At 40.2% G+C, this 23,000-nt stretch overlaps 1 protein-coding gene across 6 annotated transcripts in view; it reads left to right on the forward strand.

The window, feature by feature from the left end:
* Positions 1 to 1,597: 1,597 nt before the first annotated feature.
* The window catches only part of ERCC6L2 (ERCC excision repair 6 like 2), a 46,612-nt gene continuing 25,209 nt past the window's right edge, over positions 1,598 to 23,000 (forward strand). For all 6 annotated transcript variants that reach the window (XR_012997476.1, XR_012997477.1, XM_076363217.1 and 3 more), the window contains exons 1-9: positions 1,598 to 1,887; positions 7,306 to 7,730; positions 10,837 to 10,956; positions 12,436 to 12,629; positions 14,843 to 15,004; positions 16,238 to 16,445; positions 17,871 to 18,011; positions 19,585 to 19,698; positions 21,232 to 21,351. Coding sequence is in view for 4 of the 6 variants with exons in the window: in XM_076363217.1 (XP_076219332.1) it covers positions 1,869 to 1,887; positions 7,306 to 7,730; positions 10,837 to 10,956; positions 12,436 to 12,629; positions 14,843 to 15,004; positions 16,238 to 16,445; positions 17,871 to 18,011; positions 19,585 to 19,698; positions 21,232 to 21,351 (1,503 nt within the window). In the remaining 2 variants the exon portion in view is untranslated. The remainder of the gene's footprint in view (positions 1,888 to 7,305; positions 7,731 to 10,836; positions 10,957 to 12,435; positions 12,630 to 14,842; positions 15,005 to 16,237; positions 16,446 to 17,870; positions 18,012 to 19,584; positions 19,699 to 21,231; positions 21,352 to 23,000) is intronic.

The raw sequence follows: 23,000 nt of genomic DNA on the forward strand, positions 1-23,000 counted from the left end.
TGCAGAAACAGCATGTAGACCCATGTATTGTAAAATTTATTGCCTTGCCTTGTTTCTGACAATACTGTAGGATGGAGAATTTTCATTAGCCATCTGACTATCCATCTTCATTGTATGCAATTTTACTGCATGTGCCAAGAGAGTCATGTTTTTTTTCTCTAATGCTTAATCCCTCCTTAACATGTCATTATAATGATTGAAGTTATAATTAGAAACAATGACAGACTCATCCCAAACTGATGTCTCCTGCATTAAAGAAGTAATCAAAGCTGCTTTAAAAATAGATCTTGCATGATGTTTACACACTCTTAGTTTTCGTAAGTGAAACCACTTAGTACTGCACTATTAAATGCATATTAAAGCATTTTGTCAAGGTAATAGCAAGGATCTGGGAACTCGTGCCCTTCATGTAACATTCTATTAAATTGCTACCAAGATATGAGGCAATCTAGATAGATTTCTTGGTGGGGCTGAATATTTTCACCAAGAGTAACATGGCTGTTACTGATTTAAGTTTATAATTTGCAAGGTGTTACTGCATCCAGTTACACCCATCTGAAAACAGGCAGAGGTAGAACATGGTCCTCTCTCACTTCAGCCTTTTCCCCAAATGTTAGATCTTGCTGCCTGTTTGGTTCTTACCATGCTCCGATCACCTCACTGCAGCTACCTCCCCTCTACCACGCTAGCTGAAGGGCCGCTGTCTGCCAGAGCACCAGTTGCACCTTCTATTGCACCAACTGTTCTCCCTGCTTCCTTACCTGCGCAATTTCTTGGAAGGTAACTCTAGACCCCTTTTTTTCCCCCTCTACAGATTTTGCGACAAGTAAGGGCCGCATTAGGAGGAAACTCAGTCACAGTATAGGTAGTACGGGTCAAGATGCCACCATTCCAGCTGGAGTAGCAATACTCCACTCAGAGGCTACAACGCCGCACCTTTCACGTGTCGCAGGCCTGTACAACACCGCCACACGTACCACACTCCACCGCCGGCGTTTCTGTGCAAAAGCGCACTGAATTTGGTGCGCGCAACAGGGCCCCGCCGCGCAGTCCCGCCTTACTCCCAGCCCTGCGCTGGGCCCTCCCGGGGACTCAGCACCCACGGCCGCCCTCAGGCTAGGCCCCCTCCCGGCCACAGCGCCACTGCTACCGGCTGCCTGAGAAGCCTTCGCGACAGCGGGGGCGCCTGGCGGGGCAGGCCCGCGCCCCTGACGCGTTGCACACGGCACTTCCCCTCCGCGAGGCCCCCACGCCCAGACCCCTCCCCGCCCATCTCTCGCGACACCGCCAGCAAACCTCGCGATACTTCCCGCTCCTCTCACTTCGCCGCCGGCTCCTTTAAGAACGAAGTCCCGTCGCGCTGCTCCTCTCGCGATACCCGTGTCGCACCCCACCCCACCCCCCTTCGCACCCCCCGCCCCGTAGTCCGGCTGTGGCCGAGCCTGCAGCGGCCGGGGCGGGGCGACGAGGGTGGGGGTGAAGGGGCCTCTCGCCCTCGGGCACGGTTCCTGCCCGCACCCTACCGGAGGGGGGGGCCGCCCTGGCGGAGCGCGGGGGGGGCCGCCCGGCCGTTATCGGGGCCGGCAGTGGTGCAGAGATGGGGGGGCAAGCAACGGCTTCCCTCCCTGACACGCTGTGAGGTGCCCGCCGGGTGACTGCTCGGCTCCCCCTGGGTCTCCTCAGCACCTTCCCCGTTTGCCTTGCCCGGGGGAGCGTGTGGCCTCCAGCGAAGGGGTGTGGGCACTAAACCGGCCCGTGCCCCCCTCCTGTGGCGGTAGGCCCCCGCAGCGGCGGGCCCGGCTGGCTTCTGGTCCCCCACCTGCCCCTGGCTGCCTCCGCCCACGGGCTTTGCACGGCCAAAAGTTAAAATGTGTGATGATGTCCCAGGTAAGCATCTTCCGTGTGTCTTTCCAAAGCGATGTTCAGACGCTTATCACGTTTGCCCAGGTGGAAAATGAGAGCAGCTGTGGAAGTTACGAGGTGCTTGGTAATCCACGGTGGGAGCTTGCTGGCGGTACCTTGTGTGCACGTCTCTGTGCCACAGTGCTGCGGGGCCTCGCCTAACAGCAAAGCTGAGGTGTTTGACTGTAAGAAGTATGGTGTTGCATATGTTTTAGAAATACTCAGTGAGAGAACTTTTTAAATCGGTTCTGTTTATCAGAAACATTTGAGTTTCTTTCTTGGGACAAGTGGAAATGTGTGGTTGAGTGAAGTCAAAACATCTCTTTTGGAAGACAACATTTTAGGGTTTTTTTAGCCTCTTTCATTTAAAAACTTTGTAGTTCAGCCTTGCAATTTAAGGAGGGAAATACTTTTACTTTATAGTATCCTCGAATTTCGCTTTTACAGTCATTTATTGGAGTGTAAAAAAACCTTTGCAGTCTACATTAAGTGGTCAAACCTCAATAGTTAGAAAGCATTCATGGTACTTTTGCTTTTTTTTTTGTAGAGGAGCAGTTGTTGAAATGAGCTAGTGTGTGACAGTAGGCCATTAGCGGCATGATTTAATACAGTCAATATATATAATGGCACATTTTTTTCAACTGTGGTAATAGGGGTAAGTATAGGCAGGCATCTTAATACCAGCTTTTTTCATTGATGGTAAGTGTACTGCATGCACGCTAGGAAGCCATACCAGATAATTTTCTTCTTTTTTAAAGATAGTACCCTACATAAATTATAGTTCTGGTTCAAAACCCAAGAAGTTAGTGAATCAGGCGAGTTAAAGTAGCAATTCTTGCTTTGGCTTGTACAGCATTATTTTCAGGGGGTTTGCAGGAATGGTGTCCTTAATACCATTGCTTTTCTTTTCTTTCCCTTTTTTTCATTCTATTTCTTGCTTCTCACTAGGTTTGCAGTTTGGTAATACTGAAACTGTTGTCCAATGTGATTTATTCCACTTTGCACCTGGAACCCTAATTCTGACAAGTCATATGCAACTCATTAAACTCGAGTAAATGCTTAGTTAAAAACAAAGACACTGTCATCTTAAATCATAGTTTTGAGAGTCTTAAAACTAATGTTGCATGTCACTTCAGATATTACTGTAAAAGAAAGCAATTACGGAAGTGCTTTCTCTTATTTTAAACTTTGTTTTGCATATTTAACTGTGCTGTATATAGCTGGTTTCATTTTTTCAGTCTTGCTTCTTGATTTTGAGAAATTGCTCAAAGGCTTAGATGTTATTGGAAGTTCATGTGCACATTTTTTTGCACGGATTTGAGCATGTGTGAAAGAAAGTACAAATGCCTTAAACTTCAAGAGATTAGTTATGTATGCTTGGTTGAATATACTGTCTATACTTCACCCTTTGCCTCAAAAAGATACGTTTGAGCTTCAAGTCTCAGAAGGTCAGTGGGAATGGCTGAAGGTATGGTGCAGCTTATGTACAGGTCACAGGGTGTGGGATTGAATTTATTAAGGATGATGGGGGGCGTTATGAAAGACATTGCAAAATGATGAGTCTAATGGAGAGGTCATGGTTTATGATCTTCTTAGTATAAGAACTAATGGGCCATCAGTTCAGGTTGTGGGATCCGAGTTCATAGCAGGCAAAAGCTTGTCAGGTATTAGAGAGCAGACCTGTGACATTCATAGTCGGAAGACACTGAATGCAAGAAATCTTCATGTGTTGAAGGTGGAATGGAGCTAATTGAAAGAGAGAGGTCCACTGGGGTTTGCTAAACAGTCAAACCACACCTGGCCTAGGAAATCTCTGTAGCTAAAAGAGTACTTTAAGGATGAAGAATTTTAGAAGGGAGGTATTCTGTATGCTTGTGCTATTTTTATTGTTACCTGGATGTCAACTTATGGCCACTGCTGGTTGCAGACTAGTGGGCTACATGGATGTTTTTGTTTTCTTTTAGTGTATATAATTTAATTAATTTTAAAAAATGAAGTGTAATTATCACTGATCTAACTAATATGTTGTGGAGAATAATCCTGTGAGCGTACACTTCCAGGACCTCAGGAACTAGTGAGAACAACCTATCTTCTCCATGAGTTTTTTGCACTAACGCATAAAATGGGAGAAGGTGGAGTTTCTTGCCTTCAGGACTTCCTCTGTTCTTTTCCTTACCTCTGAAAAGTAACTGGGTTGATGCGCCCAGAGAGGTGTACTACCACTGATCATAGTTCTGAAGTACAAATACTTGCTGTGATGCAAGATTCTCTCTCTTGCTCCTTCCCATAAAAACCTTAACGTGCCTCTCACTGCTGCTGATAATGACTTTCTCAGAATCATAGAGTCATAGAATCATTAAGGTTGGAAAAAACCTCTAAGATCATCGAGTCCAACCGTCAACCCAACACCACCATGCCCACTAAACCATGTCCCTAAGCGCCTCATCTACACGTCTTTTAAATACCTCCAGGGATGGGGACTCCACCACTTCCCTGGGCAGCCTGTTCCAATGTTTAACCACTCTTTCAGTAGAGAAATTTTTCCTCACGTCCAATCTAAACCTCCCCTGGTGCAACTTGAGGCCATTTCCTCTCGTCCTATCGCTAGTTACTTGGGAGAAGAGACCAACACCCACCTCGCTACAACCTCCTTTCAGGTAGTTGTAGAGAGCGATGAGGTCTCCCCTCAGCCTCCTTTTCTCCAGGCTAAACAAGCCCAGTTCCCTCAGCCGCTCCTCATAGGACTTGTTCTCCAGACCCATCACCAGCCTCGCTGCCCTTCTCTGGACACGGTCCAGCACCTCAACGTCCTTCTTGTAGTGAGGGGCCCAAAACTGAACACAGTATTTGAGGTGCGGCCTCACCGGTGCCGAGTACAGGGGCACGATCACTTCCCTACTCCTGCTGGCCACACTATTTCTGATACAGGCCAGGATGCCATTGGCCTTCTTGGCCGCCTGGGCACACTGCCGGCTCATGTTCAGCCGGCTGTCAACCAGCACCCCCAGGTCCTTTTCCTCTGGGCAGCTTTCCAGCCACTCTTCCCCAAGCCTGTAGCACTGCATGGGGTTGTTGTGGCCGAAGTGCAGGACCCGGCACTTGGCCTTGTTGAATCTCATACAGTTGGCCTCGGCCCATCGATCCAGTCTGTCCAGGTCCCTCTGCAGAGCCTTCCTACCCTTGAGCAGATCAACACTCCCACCCAACTTGGTGTCATCCGCAAACTTACTGAGGGAGCACTCGATCCCCTCATCCAGATCATTGATAAAGATATTGAACAAGACCGGCCCCAGTACTGAGCCCTGGGGAACACCGCTCGTGACCGGCCGCCAACTGGATTGAACTCCATTCACCACAACTCTCTGGGCCCGGCCATCCAGCCAGTTTTTGACCCAGCGCAGAGTACACCTGTCTAAGCCGTGAGCCGCCAGCTTCTCTAGGAGATGCTGTGGGAGACAGTGTCAAAGGCCTTACTGAAGTCCAGGTAGACCATATCCACAGCCTTTCCCTCGTCCACTAGGCGGGTCACCTGGTCATAGAAGGAGGTCAGGTTGGTCAAGCAGGACCTGCTTCTCATGAATCCATGCTGGCTGGGCCTGATCCCCTGGTTGTCCCGCTCATGCCTTGTGAGCGCCCTCAAGATGAACCGCTCCATCATCTTCCCCGGCACCGAGGTCAGGCTGACAGGCCTGTAGTTCCCCGGATCCTCCTTCTGGCCCTTCTTGTAGATGGGCGTCACATTGGCAAGCCTCCAGTCATCCAGGACCTCCCCCATTAACCAGGACTGCTGACAAATGATGGAGAGTGGCTTGGCGAGCTCCTCTGCCAGCTCTCTCGGCACCCTCGGCTGGATCCCCTCCGGCCCCATAGACTTGTGAGTGTCCAGGTGGTGTAGCAGGTCATTGACTGCTTCCTCTTGGATTATGGGGGGTTCATCCTGCTCGCCATCCCTGTCTTCCAGCTCGGGGGGCCGAGTACCCTGAGGATAACTGGTCTGCCTGTTAAAGACTGAGGCAAAGAAGGCATTGAGTACCTCAGCCTTTTCCTCATCCTCGGTGACAATATTCCCTTCTGCATCCGATAAAGGATGGAGATTCTCCCTGGTTCTCTTTTTGTCATTAATATATTTGTAAAAACTTTTTTTGTTGTCTCTAACGACAGCGGCCAGATTGCGTTCTAGCTGGGCTTTTGCCTTTCTCATTTCCTCTCTGCACGACCTAATGAGATCCCTGTACTCTTCTTGAGTCGCCTGCCCCTTCTTCCACAAGCGGTAAACTCCAGTTTGCTACTCTGAAGTAGCAGAACTTAATCCAACAAATAGATAAGAAACAATGAAAGTTCTGAAATGAGTCATGTATGTTCCTTTCTTTGTTTGGGACAGCTTAGCAGGGGAAGGTTGGAAATTGTTTCCACGAACACAGAAGGCCAACACTTCCTCAGATCAGATTTGGAAGACTTTGTGTGCAACTGTTATTTACTAGGTCTTTCTCTTTTTACTATGAAGAGTGAAGGCCTTGATTTTTCTGATAGAGATATTTTGTTGGGTTTTTCCTTGTCAGTATGGTGTGGATTCTTTGGACGCGTATACACTGCTGTTCTTATCTTCCTCTTTCTCTGTTAGCAGCATACATACCTTTTAAAAAATTATCTTTGTGCATGAAATGTAAAACTGAGACAGCTGAAAATGAAGCAGTTCAGTCATCTCTGTTGTTAATATTTGATATGCTGTATTAAGACTGTAGTGAGACCACATAGAGGAACAGATTTTAACAGTTCCAGACTGGACAGCTATGTAAGCATTTACTGAGTAATTAGCCACTTTGATGAACAATATAGGCAAATGATATGCTACTAAGTGTTCTTAAAGTACACTTCTGTTGTAAGGTTTTTTCACCTGTTCCAGACTTTGTTAGGAGAAAGGTAATGTTTTCCTATGAGATTATATTTGTAAAACAATGTACTGACACTGCAGTACTAGAGTCAGGTAGATCAGAAGTGTATCTAATATAGAAGGCCTTTTTCATCAGTTCACGTGGTCTGTTAATCGGACACTAAACCTGCAGGCATCAGCGTATTGGTGTTTGCCTGTGTGAAGCCACTGTGGAACAAGTTAAAAGTATGAGAATATGGCTTTTACATGAGATATTTTCCTGTAGACTTTCAGATATTTATAAAATAGCAGCACTTCAGCAAATTGTAATTTAATATCTAGCTCAGGATTTGGTTCTGAACAGTGATCAGTATCCTAATTCTAGTGCTACCTTCAGTAAAATCTTTTATCTTAAGTTGTATGCATTTTGTCAAATAAATTTATATCCAATGTTTTATTAGTGTGACAGAATGAAATACTTTGTACATTTGGCCAGTTCATCACTATGTATGTGTGTTTGGTTTTTTTTATAGATAATTGGCATATTGGGGAGAAATGCCTTGCCCCGTGTCTTGAAAATGGGAAACTTCATGAAGGAACAATATCCTCTATTGAAAAGGACAAGAATGGAAAATCATTTGCTGTTGTATCATTCTTGGAGTCCGAAGAAAGGAAAATACTAACAACTAAACTTTGTAGAGTCAAAGCCAGTAGAGGACCCTGGAAAAGCTTAATATTTGATGATGGTGATCTGGAAAAGCCTTATTTTCCTGACCGAAATCTTCCGTCTCCTGCAGTTGCTTTTAAATTATCTGACAATGGTGATTTTATCCCATATACAATTAACAGATATCTGCGTGATTATCAAAGGGAAGGAGCCCAATTTCTGTATGGACACTATGCTAATAGAAGGGGGTGTATTCTTGGAGATGATATGGGCCTTGGAAAGACAATACAGGTATTCTTTTTGGTTGTTACATTGAGAGAATAGATAATTTTTTTGGCACTGTGTTTTCTATAGATATAAATCTTTTTTAAAAATAATGTATTTAAGAAAAGCCACCTCAGTGGAGTTTACCCTTCCTTTTCTATTGTGGAGTTGGAGGAGGCAGGACACGACCGTTCAGGACAGCACTTAGAGCCAGGAGCCATTGCTGTATTTAAGATTCACTTCTGACAGGCCACAGAACTGGGATGTGGCCCCTTTTAGTGTAAGCACTAAAGTTATGGCAGTTAAAATGTTAGCATTCATTTTATGTTGAAGGTACTTTGAGGATTGCTACCTGTGTATCATGGAAGTAATTTGCACTGGAGTATGCTGAAACTACTTATAGCTCTTACCTGACTGTAGTTCTTTAAATGTCTTTTTCCTTTTTTCTTTGGAAACCAATAGTTTGACTGTACTGGGAACGAGAAGGAGCAGACACATTTACTCCTATCTCTGGAAAAAGTGCTTAGATGTTCTGTGTTATTTTTATCACTCTTTCGGAAATACAACTTGGGTTGATGAAAGGACAAAGTATAGCTGGATTTTTCCATTATGCTTTGAATCAGTGTGGCCCAAATGATTTATTTTACTAAAATTAGGGTGTTTTTATGTTTGAAAATTCTCTTTAATCTGTCTGGTTTTAAGTTAGCAGCTTGAATCTTATGGTGGCTAGTCTTTGTCCCCCTCTCTTTTCTCCCTTGATGTGTCAACTGCAAGCTCATTCCTTCACTGACAAATTCTGGCTGTAGCATCTGTTGCCCTTCTATTTAGGAGAATGTCAACAGACACCCACCAGTGCAAAGAAGTATTGTTCTGTAGCAAACCTGACAAGAGGAGTGAGTAAACTAAACCAGCAAAACTTCTCTGGACAGAGCATTTAGAGGTGCATCATGGATTTGTGTAGCTGCTGCTGATCTGTTAATAGATGTTTATCAAAACTAAACCGCATCCATTTACCTTATGTTTTACCTAAGCTTGGCCATGTTTCTTGTCCATGGCAGTTTAAGAACTTGGTAGTTATGGAAGTTTGTTTCTGCTCAGAACTGCAAATATCTGATTTCATACAGTAAGAAGCATCTATATAAGGTAGCAGTAAACTGCGGGAGGAAAATTGAGTTGTCTTGCTTCCATCTCTTGTATTTTCTGAATCTCAGAACTGATTCTGTAATGACCTGGTCATGTTTATCACACAGTGACAGTGTGTTCTTGTGTGGAGTTCACATCTGATGGTTATTTCTTTTAATCACAGTGTCAAGTTTACAGAAGAATGGTGGAAGTTTTGAAGAATATCTTGTGTATTTTTTATAAAACACAATATTCATGTTTTTCAAGTTCAGTATGGGAAAGGTAGTTCAGTGGGTATGAAGTAAAAGAGGATTTCACTTGTTTAGAAAAGATCAGCATGTATGGAAGAATAAATATTAGTTAAAATTCATCAACTAGCAAGTAACTGATTTAGTCTTACAGAAAATTTGTCTTCTGTTTGTTAGTTGGTTGAACCTTATTATTTCTGAATTATAGGTTGATTTGTAAGATAAAGACTTTTCTAGAACACTTTTGCATTTTAATATTCTTTGTACTTCTGAATTTACTTTTGCTTAAATGGCCTGACTGTATGGCTTTTTCATTTTAAGCTGAAGTTGAGTTGGAGGCAAGTAGAATAATGTTGTTTATGAACATGATTACAGTAGGTTAAAGTTTCCTATTAAGGCCTTTAGATTGCTTCCTGCTTTATCTGGAAGAGCCAAAGGTTTCTCAGCAGAGTTGCCCTTTTACAACCTTTCACTGTTGTTTCAAATTTGTGATGCATAATTCTTCCAAAAATGGAGGATCTGGAAGACACATGGAGATTTTATGTTCAGTTGAATTTTATTTGTATTCTTGAAAGGATTTAAAAAAGTCAAACAACATGTGCAAACTTGCAGTTCCTCTTAGCCTCAGTTTATATTAAATACTACGTATAAAAATGTTTGGTTTTCTTTTCTTCTACATGTTTCTCTCCTACCCTGTGGCCCCATGTGTTTTCCTCTCTCTTCTGCTCATCTACCTTTACTCTTCTCAGGTATTTTTCATGCATTTCTGCATTCCTGGCTGGTTCTTTTACCTGCATCGTTAGAGGGAGAAAGCTCTGGAAATTTCCTCCTTTCTGGAAATCAACAGATGACAGCTTTACCTCTGCCCTGCTATGAGCAGCTGTGTAGCAGCTGCAAAAGGAAGTGGCTAGAGCTGGCTGCTCGGAGTAAAGGGGGCCTGTTGAATTTTCAAAAGAAGGGCACCTCTCTGGTGATGCATCTGGTTCTTGCTGCTGCATAGCCCCATGGATCCCCAGTGGGTTTTACAGATTTGAATGTTCTGGCCAGATATTTCTGTGCCTTCTTCCTGTTTTGGATTACCATGGGAGCAGCTTGGAGTAGCCTGTGCTGGGATGTTTGTCCCCACTGTGGTGTATTATAATAAGTGTCTTCTCATAATCAAAGGGAAATCACCTTGACTGGTTTGAGGCAGATGACAGCATATAAGCCCAAACGCAAGAGAAGAGAACTGGTTTTGAAGTTAAAAACAGGAATTGGAAGGAATGGAACATACAGAAAACGACATATTAGTAAAAATCTGACCTCTAGTTTAAACCTCTTCCTTTTGCAGAAGCAGTGTTGGGAGTATAGTTAGCAAGTATCTCTTCCTTCTGTTTTCTCATCCAAGATTCAAGTGTCCTCTGGAAAATGGAGGAAAATTGCAAGGCATGCCTCATCTGTAGTTTTTGCTGGCTCATTCATATACTCTTTTGTATTTTTTGGGGCTTCTCCACTTAGAGGGTGAAAGAGTAAAGTAGAGCAATTAATTGCTCTTATCATGAATTCAGAATTCTCTAAGGGAAGGGGTTCCCATTTTAAAAACAGATTGATTTAAAACAAACACCACCCCACCGCCCACAAACAAACAAACAAAACAATTCCCCCAAACCCACTTTCTAAATCCCATCCAGGGTTTTGTCCTAAATGTTTATTTTCAGTGGAACTAATTCACTTTCTGTTTGCATTTTTGTACATAATCACTGAAAGTTGTTTTCTTTCTCAAGGTCATTTCGTTTTTGGCTGCAGTGTTGCACAAAAAGGGAACACGTGAAGATATTGAAAATAATATGCCAGAATTTTTACTGAGGACAATGAAAAAAGAATCAAAGTGTAACCCCAAGAAGGTACAACTTTTAGTGATACAAGCTTAAGGATTTTGGTAAAAGGCAATACTTGGATTTTTTTTGTTTGCTTGCTTGCTTTAGGAGTTTATGTATATTCATTTTTAATATTCAGCTACTTAGGTAGATTAGGTAGATTAGTTCATGGCCTTCCTAGTAGTGTTAGGGAAGCCTTCAGTTTTCTAGATTGTCATAGTGCATTACCTAGCTGTTATTGTTTGATCTGTTGATACTGTTGATCTGCACTAACACAAAACACTTGGAAATATCTAGATGAGATTTGTGGCTAGAAGTACTTTGAAAAGCCCATGTCAGTGAGTAGAAAATTACAGTTTTGTGTGATTGTGTTTCTAAAGTACAAAAAGCACATGTGTATATATTAACATGATATTTAAATAATTAAGGCAAATGCATATATTTGGAAAATTTATTGCTAATATTCTTGTGATCTTGCATATTTGCTTGAATGACTGTCATAATGTCAGAAGTAAGGCTGACATAATCTAGGTAATCAAATACAGCAAATAAAGATACATGTAAAAATTCCATGTGAACGAGAGAAATTTGAAGATCATTGTAATTTTACGCATTGCAGGACCTATGGAATTTCTGTTTTCCATTGCTGTTTTTATTTTATGGGAATAATTGGAATATTTAACTGGCAGAATCGTTCATATGACACTAGCTTTGTGAATAATGGATACAGGTTCCTCGTGAAAGGAACCTTCTTTAGGCAGAGAAGAAGGGGTGAAGCACTTAATGTGAAAAAACCCAGGAATGCTTCTGGCTGGGAATAAGAGAAGAATTTCAGTTTGAGGACAATTAAGTATTGGAACAGGGCACAGAGAGAGGTTGTGGACCGCCCCATCCTTGGGGGGTTTGAATACCTGAGTAGGGAAAGCCCTAAATGTCTGAATTCAGTGTTGCCCCTGCTTTGACCAGAAAGCTGGACTGGAAACTTCCTGAGGTCCCTTCCCACCTCATGGATTTTATTGTCATATGATATTAAATGAGTTGTACAAGCTGTCTTAAATTTTTAAACCCTTTTCAGGTCTTTCTGTTTTGAAGTCATACATTGACTAGACTTGTGGGTTGAAGGAAGCTGCTTACCCTCTTCATCCTTCTGTTTTTTTCATCTGTTAAATGTTTTATGGTACACAGATACAGATGCTATAACAAAGCAAAGTGATAGTATCTCATGTCTTACTGCAGTTCTTAATCTGAGTAAGTGGCACTATTTTGGTATCTTTTGTATTATTACAGTATTTTTCTTCTGTACTATTTACATAACCTGAGTGAACTGATTACTTTTGCATTTATATTGAGTCTTCAGATATTTTCTATACTATGCTTTGAAGTGACAGAATCAAACAATTCAAACTATAAAGCAGTAAAATAAATTTCAAGATTTTTACTTTCCTTATTGAGAAAGTGCTATGTTGTAGTTTTTCTAGTAATACTATAACAGCTATTTGTTTTCAGACTTTCCTCATAGTGGCCCCTCTTTCAGTGCTGTACAACTGGAAGGATGAGTTAGACACATGGGGGTACTTTAAGGTCTCTGTCTTACATGGCAGTAAAAAGGATGATGACCTGAGTCGCATCAAGCAAGGAAAATGTGAAGTTGCCCTTACAACGTATGAGACAGTTCGCCTGTATTTGGATGAATTTAACAGGTAATTATTTTAATGTATTTTTCTACACACGGAATTTTAACTGCCTGTCTAAGTTTGCATTCTTCTTTGCAAGTACTTACTCTTTCTGTATAATTTATTTACTGTTAAATCCAATGACTCATTGTATTGAAGAGGAGAATCCCATTTAACTATCTTTGGAGAGTTTACCCTGTACTATCTTTGTAGTGGGATGCTTGGGAGAAGTTTGAATAGTTTTCATAAAGTTAGTTTTTGCTGTTAACCTGTTCATGAAGTGTTCTCTAAAAGGTGCAGGAATTGCGTGCCTGAAAACTGGTGGTAGCTAAAAGATATGCAGAAGATATTTCTATCTTTCAGTACAGTGTAAAGAGAAAAAAATCTGGAATTCTTAGAAAATGTTCAAAAGGTATTTTCCTTGTTATTTGCAGTTTTCACCAGCTTGATGAAACTCTTGAGATCTAAAAACTTTGAGATCTAAGATGTGTATATGTGTCTCTGTGTGTAGTTTTAAATACCTGATGGACTTCAGGTATTCAGAATCAAGGTCTTTCTGACAGCAGATTATATTAGAAATTGCACTTTATTTGCTCCATAGCTGTCAGCATTTTCAAACTAGGAGTGTTGCCTTTCCTTTGGAGTACTTAGCCTCTCATCTGATCCTAGTGGTCCTCTTTCCTTACATCATCTTGGAAGTAGGGTACAAGTTGCGTGAATAGCTAGTAGTAGCCACCTGCCTTTAGCAGCGGATATTGTCAGTAGCTCTGCAGATCTTGTCGTTTTAGGTGTTAGGAAAAGTCCAGACCCCAGCAAGTGTCTTCGTGTTCTGGACAGCCATCACCAAAACAATCAGATCTCCAGCTCTGTCTGTGCTCAGGTCTGAAAAAGAAGTGCAGATAGGAGAAGACTAAAAGGAGTTGTGTTACCAGTACCCTAATTCTTGCTGTTGTCTTTCTGAGGAACTCTTCAGGCTTGGTCATTGAATAGACAGTGGTCAGGATATAGGTGCATGTGCAGAGCAGATCTGATGAGTGACTGGCTGCTTGCAAATACATTATTTCAGCATACAGATTTACCAAACTCTTTCTGCAGAGCATGTGACTAGATGGGCCTATGATCTTGACACTGGAAGAAGCTATGTGTCTTGCTTAGCTAGGTTGATGGATTGGCCTCAAAAACTGGTCTTAAATAATTAATTATCACTAATAAGAATATGTAGACTCAGTTATGCATGTAAATCAGCATAATAAGAGATTAAGTTGAAGGAGCTAGCATATGGTCATCTGTTAGGCTCCTTTCAGAAACTCCAATTTTTAGCAGATTTTAGAAATGTAAGGAACTCAGATATAAATGAATGTATTTAGCAGGCATCAAAAGTGCCACAAGATCAGCCTTCAGATTAGTGAACTAAACACAGCCTGCTCAGATGAGAGGTTTCCTTCTGAACATGTCTGTTTCAGCTTTTTGCTGCTTGAAGTATCATCAAAGTGGATATGATTTTGTTCTGAAATATTCATTCATATATATAAAGCGATCTCATAAAGTTAATAAATCTCTTCCTAGTGACTTGATGACTTAAATTAATATCACACTATACAGGTCATTCTACCTCCAAGTTTTATGCTTGAACTGGCTGCGAAATATCTTCCGGTCCCTGCTTCTAGATATGTTCCTCCTAGTCGTAAAAATCACAAAATATTAAAACTCCTCTGCCATATTGGTATCATATAGCTACTAAAGAAGTTGAGTCATGCTTTCATGTAGGAAACAGTGCAGATTAAAATGCTTTTAGTCTATTTCTAGTTACACTGGATAGGTTTTGTTGGAAAAATGAAGCACGCCTGCGTTAAGCATGTTTCAACAGTTTACCTTCAGAGATTTATTTAATTTTTCTAAATCTTACAAATGGAATTAGTGCTGGTGAGATGTGCTGGATTGATTGCTCCAGAGATTGAAAGCTGCCTTCTTCACAGAAAGCATTTGATAGAGTTAACAGTAGTTCATTTATTTGACTATATAGTTTAGCCATTATACTCAACTATGGCAACTGGATTTACTAAACAAACAGAATATAAGGAAACTGAGTAGTATAATACAATGTAAAACAGGAAAACTGAAAAGTAATAGCGTCTTATAATAATCACGGCTATGTGTGTGGCTGAATTCAGTTTGTATGTCTATGTGGGATGATGGGATAAGTAGTTTCAGTTAATACAATATTTCTTTTTGATCTGCAGTGTAGAATGGTCTGCTGTGATAGTAGATGAAGCACATAGAATCAAGAATCCAAAGGCTCAAATAACTCAAACCATGAAGTCATTAAAATGCAGTGTTCGCATAGGTCTTACTGGAACCATTCTTCAAAACAATATGAAGGAACTTTGGTGTGTTATGGACTGGTAAATAAATTTTTTTTTTTATGATTTAAAGACCTCTATATGTTAACCATGCAGTGGGACTGGGATAGGGCTGGATGATTTGCACCCATCTTTGTCAAAAAAACAACAACAATCCACAACCCTCCCCCAAAAAACCCCAATGTTTTGTGAGAATCTAAGTATGTTTTTCCATAGATGTATCGGAGGTAAGCTCCTGATAGGTACATCTGCAGTATGTATTTTGCAGTTATTTAATAAATTTGGAGCTTCTCTTATCTGGCTTCCTTGGGGAATTTGGGAAGCAATTAAAATTACTTTCTTTTTTCCCTTATGTTTGCCTTTCTTTTTTAAGGGCACTATTTTCTTCTTCATCCCTCCTCCACACAGTAGATTGAGAATCATTAGACAGTTTCGAACAACTTTGACTTTGCTCTGTCCAATATGTGCAGGTCATTCTGACTTACTTGGAAGTTGAAAGTAGTAATATTTTGCTGTTTTTCAAAATGCACAAGTGCACATATTTGGAAAGCAACAGTGTTGTCTAGGAAAACTTTTAATGGAGAGGGAGAGGTGGAAATAACCCTAGATATAAATCTAAACATAGAAGACTTACTGAGGATGCTTTACAGAGGAGGAGCCAAGCAAACATGCCTTAAATAAAGGAAATACAGACTGAATTGAAGTATCAGGAAAGAAATACTTTTAACAGTAAGCTTAGTGTTGCATCCTATGCTGATATTAATAGATTGTTCCGATATGTAGTGCTGCCAATGATTACCAAATTCTTTTTCCTATTGTTTTTTTTAAGATTTTATTTAGTAAATTGCAGTATCTGCATAACCTGATTTTAATAAAAGCAGTAAAAATTGAAAACATGACTGCTTAGCTTCCAATTTAGGCTTCTGAACAGTACCAGTTTTGTAGTTTAGAGGTTCTATATACTTGTGAATTCTGTTGCTCTGCTGAGCTTTAGTTTTTTCTGGAGATGGCAACCCTTTCCTAAGGGGACTCTCTTAACATTTGAGGATCACAGTAAGTAAATGAAAAAATGGCATGTCTGGAAGTAGTATATGTTTCTATTTATATACACAATTTTTATTAATTTCTCTAGTGATTGTTAATTTATGATCTCCTGCTGTTAGCCAGAAACAATTTATGGTATGCTTTTAATCAATGGAAAAGGATAGACTGCCTTGGAGTAAAGAAAATGCTATTATTCCTTCACACACACACACTGCTTTTGTTTTTTAATAGGGCTGTACCAGGACTTTTGGGTAGCAGACTACATTTCAAGAAGAAATTTTCTGATCCAGTGGAGCATGGCCAGAGGCACACTGCAACTAAAAGAGAGCTAGCAACAGGTCGTAAGGCCATGGTGAAGCTAGCAAGAAAAATGTCTGGCTGGTTTCTGAGACGTACCAAAGCGCTTATCAGTGATCAGTTGCCAAAAAAGGAAGACAGAGTAAGAGTTGCCTGCACATGTCAAATGCAATGCTAATGAATATATCTCTTCTTTTTTTGTTTTTGTTGTGTTTTTTCTCTTTCATCATGCCTTTAGTAGTTTATGGTTTTCTTTTGGACTTACGAATTTAAGAAGAATCCAGAGCCTTGGAAAAAATGCACATGCAGTAGTGTGCTTTGTTCACATAACTACTATGATTGCATGTTGAAATGGAGTTAATCAAGCATGAAAATGCTCAGCTAAACTTCTGACTAGTGATTTACACATCTATTTTATGTGCACTTTTGTATTTATCTGTGCAAACCCAATGCAATGTATGCAAATCTCTTTAAATTCTATGTAGGACTTCTGAATTTGCGGCTCGACGCTTTGTACATGGAACAGTATGCTTTTCATTTTTAACTCCCTCATTTTCAATCACTAAATAAAAGACCCCCAAACCTAAAGCTGATTGTTGATAGGTCTGTAATCCTGTTCATCTAACAGTATTGTAAACATTATATAAAGTGATGATAGTTATGACTATAGCTAAGAGTTCTGATAAATTCTTACTAGATATATTTGTGCTTTCCTTCTAAGTAGACAAACACATTAGTTTGCAGCTGGTTTTGTTTTCAAAATTTGGTATTTATTCCTCATCCTTAGTGTATAATAATGTCATCTAAACTGTCTTCTGAAGGAAAGATTAACAGAAACGTCAGTCAGTTTCTAAATCTAGCAGGTTTTATTCTTTTCATTCTCTTGTTAATGTGAGTATATGTTCAAGTTACTGCTGTATTATTATAGCTCAGCATGGTGCTGCTGCTGTGTGGGTGGCCTCGGTTAAGGAATGATCTTGGGATTTCTGTCTCCTGCTGCTTAAGACTAAAGATGTCATGGAGACACCGCCCATGGTCTCTAAGAAGAGGGATAAGAGTTTTGGCCATAGCACTGTGTAGATCCTTGCCTTCTCATTGCTTATTCTGTTTGTCCTGCCTGTGGTAGTGCCCTACAACAGCTAGTGCCTAAACAGAGGAAAGAAAGGGTAAATTAAGCAACTGGCAAAGCAGAGGGGAATCCTTAATTACAATTATGCATTTATTTCTCTCATTTTTCCCTCCTCCTCCTATCCCTCCACAAAAGCCATACTGAAAGGTTTATAGAAACCTAACAGCAGGTTGTTGTAGCTTGATATTGAGACTTTTTGTAGAATTTTGGGAGGGGATAAAATAGCTATACATACATTTTGGCTACAATTTCATACTATTTTGGTGTCAAGATCCAGACTTCTTCATTTGGTGGTAGAATAATTTCATGTAACTATTTGACCAAATATGTTCTTGTTTTCTACTTTATTTTCAATGTTTTGTTTTTTGATGCAGTGCTTTTTGCTTTTTCATTGTATGATGCACATAATTGTGTTTTGGGGTTCTCTCTCTTTGGCAGATGGTATACTGTTCCCTGACCGAATTCCAGAAAGCGGTGTACCAGGCTGTGCTAGAGACAGAGGATGTAAGCTTAGTATTACGAGCAGGAGAGCCCTGTAGCTGCAACAGCGGCCGTAAAAGGAAGAACTGTTGTTACAAAGTAAGAAACTGCACTGTTTGGATTTTAGAACATAGTCTTTCTGGTTTGAGTGGTAGATAGATTTTTCTTGAGAGACTCTCTGCCAATGAAGAGGTGATTGAAATGGCTGCGTGGTTGTAGGCCATCTATTTGGGAAATCTCAGCTGGAAACATGGGTGGTTGCATCATGAGCATGATGGAGTTAGGCACTTTGGGATTACAGCAAAGCTGCTTTGCATGCCCAGAGCAGGTGGTTGTTATTTATGCAGTAAATTCTGCATTTGTTGTATTAGTAAGTGCACCTGTGAAACAGTTGATGTTGGCAAGGATATTGCATTGGGATGTTCAGTATGTGTCAGGCATGCTGCTCCCGTACGCCTCAGGTGGTCAGTGCAGAAGCTGTGAATCGGAGGCATCCTGGACCCAGCAGGTTGTCTGGGCTTTGCTTGTGTTGTAACAGTTGGATTGTATCTTTCTGTGCCACTAAACATGTGCTTTGCTTTGCTTCACTGAAGGGAGAACTCCTGACAGTAGCCATAGAGCACAAGCAGAACTTTGTTCACAAGTAACAGCTCTGTAGATTTCTTCTATCGTCTCTGGACTTCATTAACACTCGATTAGTCTAGCTTTGTATTTGTTTTGTCCGTATCACTCAGTAGGCTCAGATTAAGCATGTCTTTTCAACATTTAGAAGCGTATGTCTCATACTTGCTTCTCCCTATTTTCTTTCTGGTCTGTTTTGATTCTTATATAGTTGTTTGGGTTTTTTTTTCCAAATGATGTAGCTTATTCAGTCTTCTGCATCTGTCTTTAAAAACAATCCCAGGCTGATAGAGCCTGTTTAATATTCTGTGGATACTACTGTTAGTTCTTTGCAGGCTTCTGTTTCTCGTGATGTCTTGTAGAAAAAAGTAAAATGCCGTTGAACTTAATTCACAAAGGGCATTAGGCAGGCCTGCAGATACTTAAGTGCTTTTATGGACTGTCTTATTCCAAAGTTAACCATGAAATTTAGTAACTTGAGAAGGGAAAGGAAAGCGAATGTCGGTTGAATCAGCCAGCCATAACCAGAAAAATAGCTGATGTTGTTGCTGCTGATGCATTGTAGAATGTTTGAAGTTGTTTGAATTATGTTACTTGAGATGTTTATAAAACTTTACTTTCCTCTACAGCAGAAATGTATAAAGTTAGCAGTTGTAGGGTAAGAAGTCATTCAAACAGCTCTGGTTTGATTTACATTTAAATCAGTTGTAAAGTTACTGTCTTTTTGTCTACCAAGGAATTCTTGGTTATCGTAGTAATTTCTGTAGATATCACGCTATCTGAAATGTTCAGCAAACTATGAACATAGCTGTGGTTTTTTTCTCTTTTTGAGAAGATGTTTTCTATCAATAGGATCACAAAGCTGAGGAAAAAACCCTTGCTGCATTTTTGTTAGAAATACAGCATACATCTCTTTGGGATCAATTATAGTACTACTTAGAATCGCTAATGCATTAAACCTTGTAAGAATAGCACTTATTTTAGCTTATTTCTTATTTTCAGGAGAATTTGTTTGCATAAACATTCTTTCTCTTTTTTTTTTTTTTTGTAGGTAAATGCTCATGGTGAAACAATTAAGTCACTGCGCTTCAGTTACCTGACAATCCTACAGAAGGTTGCAAATCATGCTGCGCTGCTGCAGACGGACAACAGTAGCAAGCAGCAGGTTAGTTTCAGAAGTATCTAAAAAATACTTGTGGAAAATGGGATGAAAACTCTTGAATGAAAACTGCTGCTGACCTTCTTCTTAAGTCTTAACTAACTGACATTAAGATATTTTGCAAAATTCCTTTTCAGTAATTCAGAATATAGCCCTTATTTAATAGATAGAGATGTTACACAAAAGTATGTTCATTTAGTTGATGCATATCTGAAAATAAGGGTTATAGAAACATTGGAGAGCTTTAGGGGGAAGAGTAATTTTTAGTGATTTCTAATAATGCCATTTCTGTTCCATTTATGACAAGTGCCTAGTAAGAGGAATGTCTTTGTGCAAATAAATAAATAATAAGCAATTAGAATGTTTTTTTCTCTAGGATTTTGTATTCAGAGCTGAGCTTCTTTAACTAATGAGAAATATGTTTTAGTAGAAAATGCGCAACGAGAGAACAGTATCAGTTTATCTTGTTACTGTGGCAAGTAACCTACAAGACCCACAAATGGCAGAGTTGTTAAAAGTGCTTGTATGTGATCCTTAAGATCCAAAAATGAGCAAAGGGATTTAGGGATATTACCACTTCCTCTCAGAAGCCACAAGGGAATGGAAATGAAAATTTCAAAAAAAATCCTAGCTAATTTTGGCAAGTTTGTTCCATTAAGGCACTTTTGCTTTTTAGGAAATGTTACTGTTAGTATCCAGGGCCATATACACAGTAAATATCCAAATGTTTTCAGTCTCTCTCTTTTTTTTTTTTTTTTTTTTTTTTTTAATATTGTGTATGTAGTTTTGTTGTAATAGCATTTGAGAGTTTAAATAGCCACTGAAATAAAAATATGAGTATTTTGAGAGTTACTGTCTTTTACGGCATACCTAACTATTAACCTCTCCAAAACCTGCTGAAGAAACTGATATTTTGTAGTATTTCTACATTTAGTATTAAAGTCCACCACATGTGTTATTCATAGGTGAGAGATGAGATCTTTTCTGCTCCTCTGGAAAAGTAGACTTAAAGCGTGTGGTCATGTATAAGTTCAGAGCTACCCAAATTCTAGCAGTGGAGCTTTAATGTGGCTTTTGAACAGTTTAAATGCATTTCCCATATTGTTTTTTGTCATATTGGTGGGACAATATACAATTCCCATATTGGCTTATCATGCCAGAGGGTCAAGAGAAATGCTGGTACACAGCTGTTGGGTAATGCAAACCTCAGGCCAACAGAGTTCTTGAGACTGACAGTTCTGGCCAGTCCTTTTGCAGTCTCTGCCCAGGAGAAGAAATTTTGGGCACCTCTTACTCTAGTAACTGGAATCCATGGTTTCAGATTAGGATCCTCTTTCTTTTTTATATGAAGCAAACCAAACACACAGGAGACGTTTTATCCAGCACTTCTGTAGTGAACTGAATAAAAACACGTAACTCTGCTTGAGTTACTTCGGCAGATTACTTGTTTCAACCTGTTTAACTCCTTGTATATCTTACTGGTATCCCAATGTAGCTCTGATTTTTAATGCCTTTTCAAACCTTCTGTTTTTCTTCCAGGAAGCACATATCAAACGGGTATGCAGCCAGGTATTTTCCAGTTTTCCAGATTTTGCGCAGTTAAGCAAAGATGCAGCCTTTGAGACAATTTCAGATCCAAAGTACAGTGGAAAAATGAAGGTAAACCTGTTCTTTAGGGGAAAAATAAGTATTAGTAATACATCTGCAGCTGTAGTATATGGATATAAGAAAATGTACATCTAATAGTTGTGGGTTTTTAATCTTTCTGTTTATGGTGGTGGTACCACAGCAGAGATCTCCTGTTTTGGATCGGGGTGACTCTGGGCAAAGACTGGATACGAGTGATCTGTGATGCTAAGATATCCTAAGACGTTAGCTTTACATATTTAGTGATGGTCACGGAAATGAACCTTGCAGTCAAGGGGGTTGGGGTCATAATAACATCATGACAGATAGTTCCATGAAACCATTGACTCAGTGGCAGTCAGAAATGTTTGGGGAAGAAAAAGAGAGCAAAACAAAATCCATGTGGACTTACATTTGTGCACACCTTCAATATTGTGGGTAGTTCCAGTCCCTCCTCTCAAAAAGCATGTATTAGACCTTGAAAAAGGTTCAGAGAAGGGCCACACAGGTGATCAGTGCTGTGGGACAGAAGCAACCACGTAGGCTGGGACTCTCCAGCCTGGAAAAAATGCCTTAGGATGAACGTGAGAGGGACAATCATGAGTAGCATGGAACTGGTGAAGATGTACTGAGTGCTTACTGTCTTTTCTAACCCTTTGGACATGAAATGAAGCTAATGGGAGCCAGGCTAAAGTTGAACAAAATAAACGTGTTAAGTGTAAACCTGTAAAACTCCTTACCTCAAACTGGTTTCAGAGGGGAACAGGATGAATAACTGAAAAAGATGTCTAATGTAGCTGATTAAAAAGAATACCGTATTAGGTTTAGGAGTGTTCGTGAGCTGAGAGTAACTGGAGTGTGAGAAGCTATGCAGAATGGAGTATAGTATATTTTTGCTCTCTCTATAAACCTGGATATTCACAGTTGCTGGTTGGAACTGGGGGGGAGGCAGTGGTTGGGCCATGTTTTTTGTGACAGTAATGGTTGTTATCACTTTATTGATTTGTTATTACGCAAGCAACATCTTTCTTTTCTGTTATTACATACATGAGAGGCCTGCATATTACCTTTGTTATATACACTTTGTTACCTCATGAAAGTCAACTTTATTGTTAAATTAGCTCTTTTGTTTTCTATTCTGAATTTTAAAACAGAAGCTGTTTGGGATGATTTTGGTTTTTATGTTCTGGAAGCAAAGTAATTCAGAAGGTATTCCATTTAGAAGGTCCTCTTACCATCAGAAAGTAATCAGGAGAGTCATCAGATACTAGAGCTTGAAAACTACTTTAATTATTTTTAACATGTTTATTTGGAAATAAATGAGACAAATTGTAGTGAAATGTTTTTAATAGCCTTGTCCCACTGTAATACTTCATATTTCCAGTTCTATAAATAAATTCTAGAAACTAATTGAAATACTTAGAATCATAGAATCATGGAATCATTAAGGTTGGAAAAGGCCTCTAAGATCGAGCCCAACCGTCAACCCAATACCACCATGCCCACTAAACCATGTCCCTAAGCGCCTCATCTACACGTCTTTTAAATACCTCCAGGGATGGGGACTCAACCACTTCCCTGGGCAGCCTGTTCCAATGTTTAACCACTCTTTCAGGAAAGAAATTTTTCCTCACGTCCAATCTAAACCTCCCCTGGCGCAACTTGAGGCCATTTCCTCTCAT

Source organism: Aptenodytes patagonicus, chromosome Z, assembly GCF_965638725.1.
Source record: "Aptenodytes patagonicus chromosome Z, bAptPat1.pri.cur, whole genome shotgun sequence".
In the NCBI taxonomy this organism is placed as follows: Eukaryota; Metazoa; Chordata; class Aves; order Sphenisciformes; family Spheniscidae; genus Aptenodytes; species Aptenodytes patagonicus.